Source organism: Cydia fagiglandana, chromosome 27 (assembly GCF_963556715.1).
Source record: "Cydia fagiglandana chromosome 27, ilCydFagi1.1, whole genome shotgun sequence".
NCBI classification, from domain to species: Eukaryota; Metazoa; Arthropoda; class Insecta; order Lepidoptera; family Tortricidae; genus Cydia; species Cydia fagiglandana.
The window spans coordinates 7,574,734-7,589,171 of NC_085958.1; the positions used below are offsets into that span (position 1 = coordinate 7,574,734).

Consider the following 14,438-nt stretch of genomic DNA (forward strand, 5'->3'; position numbering starts at 1 on the left):
TCGTTGATGATTCTGTGAGTTCATTTCAAAATCACTTACTTATGGGGTGTCCTTTGTTATATTTATGACTGCCACTGCTCGTCGTTTCATTTAGACATTTTCACTGTGTATAAAGTTTTTACTTCACTCTAAATAATACAAGTCCTGGCAATTAAACTGTCCATTTATGTGTTTAGTGGATATACGTACAATTTTAGTCTCTTCGCTTCACTTAAATTCACTTTACTAGAGATTAATTACACATGTCCGATATAAGTCTGTTTAATATAGTTTTTCAATTAAAATTTTGATTATTAACACATCCTTGACTGTCAAGCGCAGCGTCGCCATGTAAGGTGTGGCGCCAATGATACAACTTGCGTACGTAGCGCACACTACACTCCCTCTTACTTACGCATAAGTTTACCCTTTTCGTTTAATTTAATGTTTTCGTGTTTTCAGGGGAGTAACCAATGCACCGATGTGGTTCTTCCACCATAACCCCTCCGGGCGCATCCTGAATCGGTTCTCGAAAGATATGGGGCAAGTCGATACACTGCTGCCGGTCGCTTTGGTCGACTGCCTTGGGGTGAGTTGTAACACTTTTTACCAGAATTGTGACTAATTTGAAATATTTTAACTTATAATGCAAATACAAAATATGTACGTATTTTGTAATTAAATACATTTAAAAAACATATTGTATTTTGTTTGAAATATTTTGGGCACCTGATTTCAAGATACATAAAATATTTTTTTCCAAACATATTTTTATGCTTATGTTCATAAATTAAGGTTTTGTGTAATTAAGGTTGTGTGTGTAAGGTTGTGTGTGGGTGTGTGTGTGTGTGTGTGTGTGTGTGTGTGTGTGTGTGTGTGTGTGGTGTGTGTGCGAAGCCGGGGCAGATCGCTAGTTATTATCTAAATAATTTTTTAAATAATATTGTTTCAGTTCTTCCTAGAAGTAGTCTCCATCCTTGTGGTGGTATGTTTGGTGAACTGGTGGCTGCTACTGCCCACGGGCGTGGTGGCTGCCCTTCTGTTCCTGCTGCGGAGCCTATTCCTCAGCACCAGTCGGGAGCTCAAGAGGATAGAGGCTATAGGTGAGTCGTTCATTCAGTCATTCATCCCTCCATCCAAGTCACCATCTACCAATCAATCATCCATTCCTCCACTTATCAATTAATCCTTCAAACATTTATTCATTCATTTATTCATTCATTCATCCATCCATTCATCCATCAATCATTTAGTCTTTCATTCATCCATCCCTCCATCAATCAATCAATCAATCATCCATTCCTTAGTTTATGAATTAAATAAATAAAATAAAAAAATAAAAATAAAATGCGTTTATTTTCAGACAACGAGGTCCATAGTATTGTTAGTACGTACTTAAAATAACAAATATAAACTAAAAACTAAAATTACAACTTAAAATTAAAAACTAATATTATTAATACTAAACTAATAGGTATTACAACTAAAATGAGTTAGTATTACTTAATTTAATAACAAAAAATCTAAAACTAAAAGCCCCGCATGACAGCCGTGCGAGCGGTTCACCGAGGCGCACGCACAATCGGAGCATGCAGCTCGTTAAACCTGCCGAGCACGGCGCTGTCCTGCCTCCCGGCCACGACCTGTAGGAGACTGTTGGGGCTTCCCCTAACCCGTCTGATGAGCGACGCTTAATCCTTCAAATATTTATTCATTCATTCATCCATCCATTCATCCATCAATCAATAAATCTTTCATTCATTCATCAATCCATCAATATTTAATCTATCGTCAATCCATTAAAAATCAATCATTCTGTCAAATTATCAATCAATCAATCCATCAGTCCATCCAACTAACCCTCCATCCATCCAGCCTGTTCCTCAGCACCAGCCGGGAGCTCAATATGATAGCGGCTATAGGTGAGTTATTCATTCATATCATATCATTCCTTCTTCAACCCACAAATCATTCCATCAATCAATCATCCATTCCTTCATTTATGAATTAATCCTTTAAACATTTGTTAGTTCATTCATTCATTAATTCATTCATCTATCCATTCATCGATCAATCAATAAACATTTCATTCTTTCGTCAATCCTAAAACCTTTTTCTATCGTCAATCCATTAATAAATCAATCATTCTGTCAAATGATCAATCCATCAAATAATCAGTCCATGAATCCATCAGCCCATCTATCCAACCAACCGTCCATCAATCCAGCCTGTTCCTCAGCACCAGCAGGTAGCTCAAGAGGATATCGGTGAGTCATCTTTACATCCATTTCATTCATATCGTTCATTTCGTTCATTTTGTTTCGTTCGTTCATTTCGTTGTCAATGGAACACAAATGCTGTTAAAGGTTCGAAACGTCGGGATGTGTTTTAAATTGTTTATACGCTATATAATCCGTGTCCATAGTGTTTAGGGTTCCGTGCCCAAAGGGTAAAAACGGGACCCTATTACTAAGACTCCGCTGTTCGTCTGTCTGTCCGTCTGTCACCAAGCCTAGTCCCTAGGCCTAGTCCGTATGTCTCATGAACCGTGATAGCTAGTTAGTTGAAATTTTCACAGATGATGTATTTCTGTTGCCGCTATAACAACAAATACTAAAAAGTACGGAACCCTCGGTGGGCGAGTCCGGCTCGCACTTGTCCGATTTTAGTTAATCTTCTTCCTCACGTTATCCCGGCATTTTGCCACGGCTCATGGGAGTCTGGGGTCCGCTTGACAACTAATCCCAAGAATAGACGTATTCACTATCTATCTGACTTTCCGACCCAGAGGGGAAACTAGGCCTTATTGGGATTAGTCCGGTTTCCTCGCAATGTTTTCCTTCACCGAAAAGCGACTAGTAAATATCAAATGATATTTCGTAGTTCCGAAAAACTCATTGGTACGAGCCGGGGTTTGAACCCGCGACCTCCAGATTGCAAGTCGCACGCTCTTACCGCTAGGCCACCAGCGCTACTATTTTTAATTTTAATTTAATGCCACCGTTTTATTTCAGCTCGCAGTCAATCGCTGAACCACACGACGGCCACCGTCGGTGGCCTGGCCACCATCAGATCGACGAAGGAAACCCAGGTCACCCTAGCGAGAGAATTCGACAAGTTACAGGTATTTATAAAAATCTTATAATACATATTCGTAAGAATTATGGTATCGTCTTGGGTCGTCCTATTCGTTTTTCGCCAAGTTGTTAAATTAGTCCTATTCTGCTTTCGTCACGCATTCTACATTGAAAGCCACCGACGATTGTGATGAATGTAGAATGGGTGACGAAAGCAGAATAGGACTAATTTAAGAACTTGACGAAAAACGAATGGGACAACCCAAGACGATACCAGAATTATCACGGAGAAGTTGCAAAATAATTTAAGAGCCCATCAACGTGCACACTAGCGCCACTGCTAAATAATCGTGATTATCTAAATTTAACGACATATATTTAAAAACCGGGCAAGTGCGAGTCGGACTCGCGCACGAAGGGTTCCGTACCATAATGCAAAAAAAAACTGAAAAAATGCAAAAAAAACGGTCACCCATCCAAGTACTGACCACTCCCGACGTTGCTTAACTTTGGTCAAAAATCACGTTTGTTGTATGGGAGCCCCATTTAAATATTTATTTTATTCTGTTTTTAGTATTTGTTGTTATAGCGGCAACAGAAATATAATATAATTTTTTTTTTTTATTTTCATTCAACCTAAAGTAATACATAATACAAGGGGTCGAGACCTTCTAGTAGGTATAGTGTACCTGTATCAGAAAGCCTCGCTCTTCCATATTGTTAATTGGTAACTAATTAGAACATTGTAATACATTGTAATATGAAAATTAGTATAACTATGTTACATTAAGTATCTTAAGAACTAAAACTATAGAACTAAGTTACAATCTATGCGTGTGTGTATGTGTATGTGTGTGTGTGTGTTTGTGTGTGTGTGTGTGCGTGTGCATGTGCGTGTGTGTGTGCTCACTTTAGTAGTTGGGGTATTATATATATATATATATATTTCAGTGCTAGTGTAAATATTTCAGTGCTAGTGTAAATTATTAGATGATAGAGGTTTTATCCTTAATTACATGAATTAAGATCCTCCTTTATAAATATTAGTTATTTATGAATCAAATTTTCAGTCTTACTGTAGTCTAGTTTGTGTAACCAGTTACAAACTATTTGTTTACATTCGTATACATTTTTCGAGTAAATATTTAGTTCCCTATTTATTTTATTGTATAAGATCGCGGATTGTACCTCATACTGTCTCCTAGCATAAGCTGATTTATTACTGGGTACAGGGACAACTCTATATTTTCGTCTTCCAATTTCTGACCGAGGGTCGAATTTTATTGTCCTGTGAAATCGTACGATTGCTGAAATACATCATCTGTGAAAATTTCAACTATCTAGCTATCACGGTTCGTGAGATACAGCCTGGTGACAGACGGACGGACGGACGGACAGCGAAGTCTTAGTAATAGGGTCCCGTTTTACCCTTTGGGTACGGAACCCTAAAAAGGGGGCCGCTACGTACTGTATTGTGTATTTCAGTACCCTTTGAATACATCAAACTAGTTTTTATGTTGCTGGATTCGTCAATCTATGCGTTCAAAGTTAAAACGGCCGTTTTGGTTTTGAGTTCCTAGTTCGACGAATCCAGCAACATAAAAACTAGTTTGATGTATTCAAAGGGTGTTCGGTATTAAAACCTTATTTTATTGATTTTCTATATTTTAAAAATGACATACATCTAGAAGATGACTTTTCGTATTCGATTTGTACCATGAACAGAACACGTATTTTATATAAAAATAAAGAACCAGTGCGAAATATGTGTTTAATTCAATATATATAATACATAATCCAGTTCAAAGGGTACTGAAATACACAATACAAAACACTGATTTAAACTTTCATGATTATTTAACGGGGACAACGCCGTCCTCGAAACGTCGGAGGTAAATCTTAAAACTTAAATACGCGATTAAGTCCCGTTGTGTAGTTTCATAATACACAATACAGTAGGTACGTAGTGGCCCCCTTTTTAAATAACTGTCGTTAAATTTAAATAATCACGATTATTTAGCAGTGGCGCTAGTGTGCACGTTGATGGGCTCTTAACTGATTATCAGAAAAGAAAAAAAACGTACTATCAAAGTAAAATGCCCTAGAGCAGAAACGTATTACTTTCTGCACACTTCATAGAACAACAACGAACCACTTTCAGAGATTAATGAAAAATATGTATCTCAACTTTCTCCACAGGACCTTCACAGTTCCTCATGGACCCTGGTCCTCAACACAAACAGGGCCTTCGGTTTCTGGATGGACATGGTCTGCTGTCTCTACCTCGCCTTCGTTACTTTCAGCTTCTTTCTCTTCAGCGAAGGTAAATAAATATATAATATACGGACATTTTTAAACAAATTAACTAAGCCACGGTAAGCTCAAGAAGGCTTGTCAATCAATCAATCAATCAATCTTGTGTTGTGGGTACTCAGACAACTATATACACCGTGTTTTTATAGAATTCCGTTTACTTAAAGGTATGGTTAAGTACGTTTAAGAGAACAAAATGGCATAGTTAATTAAAAAAAAAAAATTTTTTTTGCTATTTTATTTAAAAAAAATAGGTTTAAAATGTAATTATATGTAGCATGTAGCGTTGTTGTAACACGGGCATTACATTTAACTCAAGCAAACAATTGAAATCTGTGACATATCAATGTCATTTCGAACATCGATCGACCGAGATTGTACTTAAGTTTAGTAGCAAATGTATTGAACTCATTCTAAACACTAATCAATATGTAAACCGGCCCTAAGGCAAGTGTACACGCTTGTAGAGGCCTTATAGGAAAAAAATAAAATGTAGATTATCTCTGAAATGGAGTTAATTAGAATATCGGTGTCTTTGAGAAAGTTACTTGATTTAACACATTCAACACTAAGAACCCGACTGTCGGGTACACTATTCGTAGCGACTACGCGCTACATACGGCGAAACCGTGGCTACGCGCTACGAGCGTAACCCGTAGCACTTAGTGGTAATGAATGTGTTAAGCTCAGGAATGCACCCTTGAAATTAACGGAAATGAAAAAAACACGATGTATAAAGGTTGGCTAAAAAAATAACTACATTCCCGCTGCCAGGGAGGTTTTGGGATTATACTGAGCATCTTTTACTATGGGACTAACCTCGGACGCGAAAAAAAATTTGGCTGGTTCATATATTTTGGCTGGTCCATTTTCTATGGAAGGGTATTTTTTTTTGCATTTCGGGGTTGGTCTCTTTAAAAGTTGCTCAGTATAATACCAAAACAACGGGGGGCAACGGGGATGCAGTTGTTTTTTAGCCAACCTGTATAATATATAAATACTTAAGTACATATTTTGTCTTGATTTTTCGAGGCCCGTCCTGACTTTAACCTAAATTATTTGATCGTGTAATGTTTTCATCTACCCTCAACTGGCAAAAGGAGCCATTTGAGGGTAGATCTTGTTTACTTTTATTTAAATCAGGGATGTTGCGGATGCAGATTTTTTGACATCCGCGGATGCGGATGCGGATATTTAAAGCCTCACATCGCGGATGATGTCAAGATGTGATGATGTCAAGTTTTTGTACTTAAAAAACGTCAAATATTATATTTTTAGCATTTTTTATTAAAACAAAACGAAACGTTTAGTAGTTGAGCAAGAATATAGGTGAGTTTTATTTTTCGGGATCTAGACGATTTCGTTATATATAATGACGAAATTACCTAGCACTTACGCCGCCGGCGCCGCCGCTAATACGTTCCTGTTACCGACTTGGTCGACATCCGCATCATGCGGATGCTCCGCATCAATTTTATGCGGATGCGGATGCAGATGCGGATGTTGAAAATAATGCGGATGTTCCGCGGATGCGGATGCGAATGTCCGCAACATCCCTGATTTAAATAGCTACAGATACAGAGTATATAACTATATATATTATTTGTTTTGTAGATACGATCGGGGGCAACGTCGGGCTGGCCATAACACAGGTTATAGGGTTAGTGGGTATGTGTCAGTACGGAATGCGGCAGACAGCTGAAGTGGAGAATCAAATGACATCCGTAAGTTCCCTTAACTAACTTATAGGGTATTTGACTGTATTTAATAGAGATGCCCCGTATAGTGAATTTGGCCGAATACCGAATATTCGGCCCCTCTCTCGGCCGAATACCTAATATTCGTTCGTACATTTTGAGTCACAATTATTATGAAAACTGTTCGCAAACAAAGCACAACGTTTGCTAAGATATACTACACGGTGTAACATGAGGAAACCGAATAATTTTAACAGCGTATTCCTGATCATATTTAGAGACAAAAATGTCCTATAAACTTTTTTGACATTCGCCTAGTTTCAGAGATAGGGAAGAGGGGTTCTTGCGCGAGTCCAACTCGCACTTGCCCGGTTTTTTATTTTTGTAGTCAACGTAAATTTACTGCCATCTTTCGACAGATGATTGAGACTTTGATCCTTATTCTTTCACTGATATGATGATATGTCTTAAATTTGTTAAATATCAAAAAGTGTCGCCATCTACACGAGTAAAAGGCTAACTAAAGGTATGGCACCATCGCTCGAAAAGATTGCTTAAACTATGGTAGTCAAAAGGCGGTCTTATCGCTAAAGATTTATTTCAGACAACCTTAGGGTAGTAATGACCTAGTAATATCATGAATTATTCGCTTGCAGGTGGAAAGAATGTTAGAATACACAAACCTACAGCCCGAGAAGCCGGTGGAGGTGGACACGAAAGCTCTGAGGTCCAACCACCCGACCTTAAACTTCGAGCAATGGCCAGAGAAAGGTAAACTTTTCAATTTGTACATTTTTGTTCAGAAAGTTCTGTTCCGTTTAAACTTTTAAAGGTCGTTTTTAGGGTTCCGTACCTCAAAAGGAAATTAACGGAACCCTTATAGGATCACTCGTGCGTCTGTATGTCTGTCCGACCATTCCCCCCCCCCCCTTTATCTCTGAAACTACTGGGCCTAAAATTTTGACAATAATACACAAAACAGTACTTTACCTATAGACGACAGGAAAACCTATTAGAAATGTGCAGTCGAACTTATGTACGGAACCCTTGGAACGCGAGACCGACTCGCACTTGACCGTTTTTTTTTAAATATTCTACATTCAATAATGATAGTTCTATTCGCCAATGTATCAGTCAACTGTAAAAATATGGGTGTACAAATCATCTCAAAAATATATCCCATAACTCTTATGTCAGTGAATTAAGCACTGGGTCTCCATTGTTTCCCAAATAGTTTTCAAGTCATATTTTGACGACCGGTCTGGCCTAGTGGGTAGTGACCCTGCCTGCGAAGCCGATGGTCCTGGGTTCGAATCCCAGTAAGGGCATTTATTTGTATGATGATACAGATATTTGTTCCTGAGTCATGGTTGTTTTCTATGTATTTAAGTATTTGTATATTATATATATCGTTGTCTGAGTACTCACAACACAAGCCTTCTTGAGCTTACTGTGGGACTTAGTCAATCTGTGTAAGAATGTCCTATAATATTTATTTATTATTTATTATGTCTGTCTTTTACAAATTCTCGGGACCATGGGGTCCCGGGCATTTGGAAGGCGTACGTGGGGCCGAAGCCAGCACGTAGAGGCCCCTTGTAATAAGACAATTTACTCTAAATGTAATAATGTGACACCAACCGACGATTATCCCTGTTTGCGCTATAGTAGTGCACCCAAGGACAAGCCCCGGTTAGTGTAGGACTATTGTAAGAAAAGGTACAAAAAGAAACCGGGCTATTGCGTTGAGTTGCTAGTGGGCTAGTAACCGGGACTATGGAGGAGACTATGGCACCTGCCCTGTTCATATGTTAAAAAACATGAAAAAATGGGCCAGGTGGTGACTCGCCAACTCACAATATGGGTCCCCGAAAACGGCCGCTCGCACGGAGCGACAAGGGGACAACATCACGTGAGCGGCTCAGGGCGTGGAGAGGTGTGCACCGCTTTCTACCCAGTGGCTGTAAGCAGCCACTGTGCCAACTCGCGTCTTAGGCATGTTTCACTTCCGCCCTGCGAGCATATAGCTCTGACACCCCACTCTGGACGGCCGGTTAAGGCAAGCCAGAGGTGAGTCCTGCGGCCCCTGCTCAGTGTTCACTCCAGCCGGCCAGTGAAGGCAAGCTGGAGAGAGGGGCCTGACCGACTCTCGGGGGTATGGGACCCAAGGGACGTCACTTCCCATTCAGCTCGCCACAAGCTGCCCTGGGGGCCAATTTATTATTTATTATTTTGTGTCTCCTTTTGGATTTCACGGGCCTATAAATCCCGGTCTTTTGATAGGCTTGCGTGGGGATATAGATCCAACACGTAGAGGCCCCTTGGAGAGCTTTAATGTCATGTAGAACGCCTGCTGGAACCCGCTCACAGGCGCAACAATAGACACCCATGAACCGGTCCCAGCAGGCATTGGAACTATTGTAGAAAAAGTGAATAGTATACCGGTCTATGGATTGATGTTTGGGTGGACAATGAGACTGGGCTATTGTAAAAGAGGTCCGGACACCTGCCATAACAATGTTAACACCGTCATCGAGGCAGGCGGTGACTCGCCGCTGACTAGATGGGCCCCTGAAACTGCCGTCGCGAAGACGACCAGGAGCAACATCGGTGTGAGCGGCTCAGGGGTGTCGAGAGGTGTGCGCCGCTTTCTACCCAGTGGCTGTTAACAGCCACTGTGCCAACTCGCGTCTTATGCATCTTTCACTTCCACCCCTGGAGCATATAGCTCTAACGACTCCTCTCTGGACGGCCAATGAAGGCAAGCCAGAGCTGAGAGTCCTGCGGGTCCCCTTGGGGTCCACTCCGACCGACGAAGACACGCCGGAGACGGAGACCCTGACCGACTCTCGGGAGCACTCGGGTCCGTGGGGTCGTTACTCCCCAACAGCTCGCCACAAGCTGCCCTGCGGCATTATTTATTATATTATTAATTGTATTATTTGTCCGAATTTTCGTTAGTCATAATTGGTTTTTCTCAGAAACGCGTAACTTTTCAGGATTGCCATAAAACAAACCTAACCTAAATGACAGACAATTACATTATGACTTAAAACTTTATGGGAAACAAAGGGACCCCTTAAGAACTATGGGACATATTTTTGAGTAAGTTGTCTACACCCATATTTTTACAGTTGACTGTACAGTCGTCATCAGAATTATAGGAGCGGCTAAGGTGCTTAAGGAACAAATATCTAAACTCGCCTTGACCATAGAGGCGTCTTCACATATTAGTGAGCACTTTGACCGTTCCGATAAATCTGATGGCGGCTGTAGTACCCAATATCGACTTGCTTTTGTACTAAAATACATAGCAGATAAGTTGCACCAATTGATACATTCATATACTTAATCATAAGACATTTTTTTTAATACCCATTAACTTACAATGAAATTGCAGGTGAAATCGCCTTCGAGGACGTATCCCTAGAATACGAGAAACCCCCAAAAAAGGAGGAGCTTCAAAAGCCCCACAAAAGGCACAAAGATATCGAAGCCCCCAAAGTGGTTGAGGCGAAAGAACTTCCCGCGTATGCTATAAGGGGGGTCAGTTTCGTTGTGAGGCCCGCTGAGAAGGTGGCCGTCGTGGGAAGAACGGGGGCTGGGAAGAGCTCACTCATACAGGCCCTATTCAGGTAATACCAGGCGTGGCTCACTCCGTGATTTCGTCGCGTCGCTACAAGTACATGCGGCTCACACCAATTTTGGCGTCTAGCCTTAGTAGTTACATGACGCCTACTCCCGTTTGCGCCAGCTAGGGGTCATATCTGTCGTCATAGACGCGTTTTGTTAGAGAGTTAACCTTCTGTACCTACTATAATTTATTCTGTGGTAATACTGTAAATACAAGCGCCTGAACAAAATGTTCAAGCAATGTTTTACTGTAGTTGTTGCTGTGATATTGCTGTCAGTCGCTGAACATTAAAGGTATACAAGTACACAAGATAGTATAAGTGAAAGAACCTCCCACGTATGCTATAAGGGGGGTCAGTTTCGTTGTAAGACCTGCTGAGAAGGTAGCTGTTGTTGGAAGGACTGGAGCTGGGAAGAGTTCACTCATACAAGCTTTGTTCAGGTAATAATAAATATACAATCGCCTGAATATAATGTTAGAGCAATGTTTCTTTACTGTAGTTGTTGCTATGATATTTCTATCAGGCGCTGAATATTAAGATATAAAAAGTTGATAAGACAGTACATAAAGAACTGAAACTTGATACTATGATATTTATTACAGGTTAGGTAAAACGTCAGGCAAGATCTCTGTAGACGGTGTGACGGCCGAGGAGGCGGGGCTCCGCGAGTGGCGCCGGCGCCTCGTGGCGCTCCCGCAGCGCCCCGCGCTGTTCGCCGGACCGCTACGGGACAACCTCGACCCGCAGCACATATATGCTGATGCCGAGATATACAACGCGTTACATGAGGTGAGGTCATGAATCTAGTAGATCTCTGTGGACGGTGTGACGGCCGAGGAGTGCCTCGCGCTGTTCGCCGGACCGCTACGGGACAATCTCGACCCGCAGCACATATATACTGATGCTGAGATATACAACGCGTTACATGAGGTGAGATCATGAATCTAGTAGATCTCTGTGGACGGCGTGACGGCCGAGGAGCGCCCCGCGCTGTTCGCCGGACCGCTACGGGACAACCTCGACCCGCAGCACATATATACTGATGCTGAGATATACAACGCGTTGCATGATGTGAGATCATGAATCTAGTAGATCTCTGTGGACGGTGTGACGGCCGAGGAGGCGGGGCTCCGCGAGTGGCGCCGGCGCCTCGTGGCGCTCCCGCAGCGCCCCGCGCTGTTCGCCGGACCGCTACGGGACAACTTCGACCCGCAGCACATATATACTGATGCCGAGATATACAACGCGTTACATGAGGTGAGATCATGAATCTAGTAGATCTCTGTGGACGGTGTGACGGCCGAGGAGGCGGGGCTCCGCGAGTGGCGCCGGCGCCTCGTGGCGCTCCCGCAGCGCCCCGCGCTGTTCGCCGGACCGCTACGGGACAACCTCGACCCGCAGCACATATATACTGATGCTGAGATATACAACGCGTTACATGAGGTGAGATCCTGAATCTAGTAGATCTCTGTGGACGGCGTGACGGCCGAGGAGCGCCCCGCGCTGTTCGCCGGACCGCTACGGGACAACCTCGACCCGCAGCACATATATACTGATGCTGAGATATACAACGCGTTGCATGATGTGAGATCATGAATCTAGTAGATCTCTGTGGACGGTGTGACGGCCGAGGAGCGCTCCGCGCTGTTCGCCGGACCGCTACGGGACAACCTCGACCCGCAGCACATATATACTGATGCTGAGATATACAACGCGTTGCATGAGGTGAGATCATGAATCTAGTAAATCTCTGTGGACGGTGTGACGGCCGAGGAGCGCCCCGCGCTGTTCGCCGGACCGCTACGGGACAACCTCGACCCGCAGCACATATATACTGATGCTGAGATATACAACGCGTTACATGAGGTGAGATCATGAATCTAGTAGATCTCGGTAGACGGTGTGACGGCCGAGGAGGCGGGGCTCCGCGAGTGGTCGGGGCTCCGCGAGACCGCTACGGGACAACCTCGACCCGCAGCACATATATACTGATGCTGAGATATACAACGCGCTAAATGAGGTGAGATCTTAGAGTATTTAATAACTGGAGTCGCCTTTAAGAGCTTACCCCTCTGCCGAAAAACTTGCACAATTGTGAAAATTTTTGTATGGACTGACATGGCTATTTGTACGTTACGTACAAATCATGTAGAAATAGCAATACATTTGACGGCCCCTCCCGCTCAAAAATCGGCAGACTGTTTCGTAAAGAAAATGACAGCGATGACGTTTCCAGTTATTAAATGCTCTCAGGGTGAGATAACATAAAGTTAAACATTGCTAGGAAATTTTGCCTAGCCTCTAGCCGCCCATACGTCAAACCCTGCCAAGCAAAATGAAATTTTATTTTGTCAACACAAAGTTCAAATTAGAATGGAACAGGAGACCTTTTTATTTTTATAGGTCTCTGGGCGGCTAGAGGTTAGCCAAAATTTCCGAGCAATGTTTAACTTTATGTTAATGATGCCATGAATCTATCAGGCGCATTAGTGTATTTGACTGTATTTAAAATAAAGTATTTATCCCCATGCAAGAAATAAAGCACCATAAGATTAATAGAGAAACGCAGACAGCAGTTATTTTTAGACACAATTTATATTTTAAACCCGTATAAAACTATAAAGAGTAGGTAATTTGATTGTGACGTCACATGCTAGTGTTTCATATAAATTCCATAGTAGCAAAATCGTTTTGACAGTTCGAAAAAAGACACTGATTTTACTAGTAACCCTATACTTTTAGCATATATAGTTTTGTTTGTCAAGATACGGAGGAGAGAAAAATAACACCAATTAAGATAACTGAAAATGAATTCCTCCTGTGATTGCGAGGCAAAAACATTACATTTAACATTTTTCCAGGTGGAACTAACCGAAATGATAAACAACATGCCGGCCGGTCTGTCGACGATGGTGGGGGACGGCGGAGGCAACTTCTCCGCGGGGCAGAGGCAACTGGTTTGCCTCGCGCGGGCCGCGTTGGCTCGCTGTCGAGTGCTGGTACTCGATGAGGCGACTGCCAATGTGGATACTGAGTGAGTGTACATATTTACATACTGTCAAGGCAACTTCTCTGTCAGGCAGAGGCATCTGGTTTGTCTCGCGCGGGTTGGCTCGCTAGCTCGCTGAACTCTAGTGTATTTCATAAAAAAATATTAGTTTCAATTTGAACTTTAATAGATGCCAATAGAGTTCAATATAATATTTTTATTTATTTATTTACATAAGGAGATCCAACAGCTAACTAAATAACGATAGAATCTTAAATAGATATATAGATCAAATCACAGGAACTCACAATTAGATATGTAATAAAACATATACTTAAGTAATACGCATCATAAAAGTATTGGTTCATATTGGGGCGCGATTGATGTGGAGGGTACATAATATAACTCATTTATTCAACAGACTTATAGCTTATAACTTATAAACTAAAATAGACATCGAAGAAGAAAAAGTGACGAAGCTCTCCGGAGGTCGGACAAAATTTTATACATTAATAACAGTTAGTACATACTTACATTAAGCGACCGACATTTCATGCAATTTGCTTGTTCCAGAACCGACAAGCATATCCAGAACACAATTCGCAGCAAATTCGCGCACTCCACCGTGCTGACCATCGCCCACAGACTCAACACCGTCATGGACTACGACAGAGTCATCGTGATGGACCGGTAAGTGTTATTTCACCACACCAGCTCGGAAAGGCTTACTTTGCACTTCAAAAACGAA

General features: G+C 42.0%; 1 protein-coding gene across 1 annotated transcript in view; it reads left to right on the plus strand.

Moving 5' to 3' along the window:
* Positions 1–14,438, plus strand: part of LOC134677909 (probable multidrug resistance-associated protein lethal(2)03659) — a 140,982-nt gene that overhangs the window by 52,045 nt on the left and 74,499 nt on the right. Inside the window, exons 21-30 of the mRNA XM_063536355.1 lie at positions 442–568; positions 932–1,082; positions 2,994–3,103; positions 5,256–5,379; positions 6,984–7,093; positions 7,723–7,837; positions 10,467–10,701; positions 11,304–11,490; positions 13,563–13,735; positions 14,264–14,380. Of these exons, the coding sequence (XP_063392425.1) occupies positions 442–568; positions 932–1,082; positions 2,994–3,103; positions 5,256–5,379; positions 6,984–7,093; positions 7,723–7,837; positions 10,467–10,701; positions 11,304–11,490; positions 13,563–13,735; positions 14,264–14,380 (1,449 nt within the window). The remainder of the gene's footprint in view (positions 1–441; positions 569–931; positions 1,083–2,993; positions 3,104–5,255; positions 5,380–6,983; positions 7,094–7,722; positions 7,838–10,466; positions 10,702–11,303; positions 11,491–13,562; positions 13,736–14,263; positions 14,381–14,438) is intronic.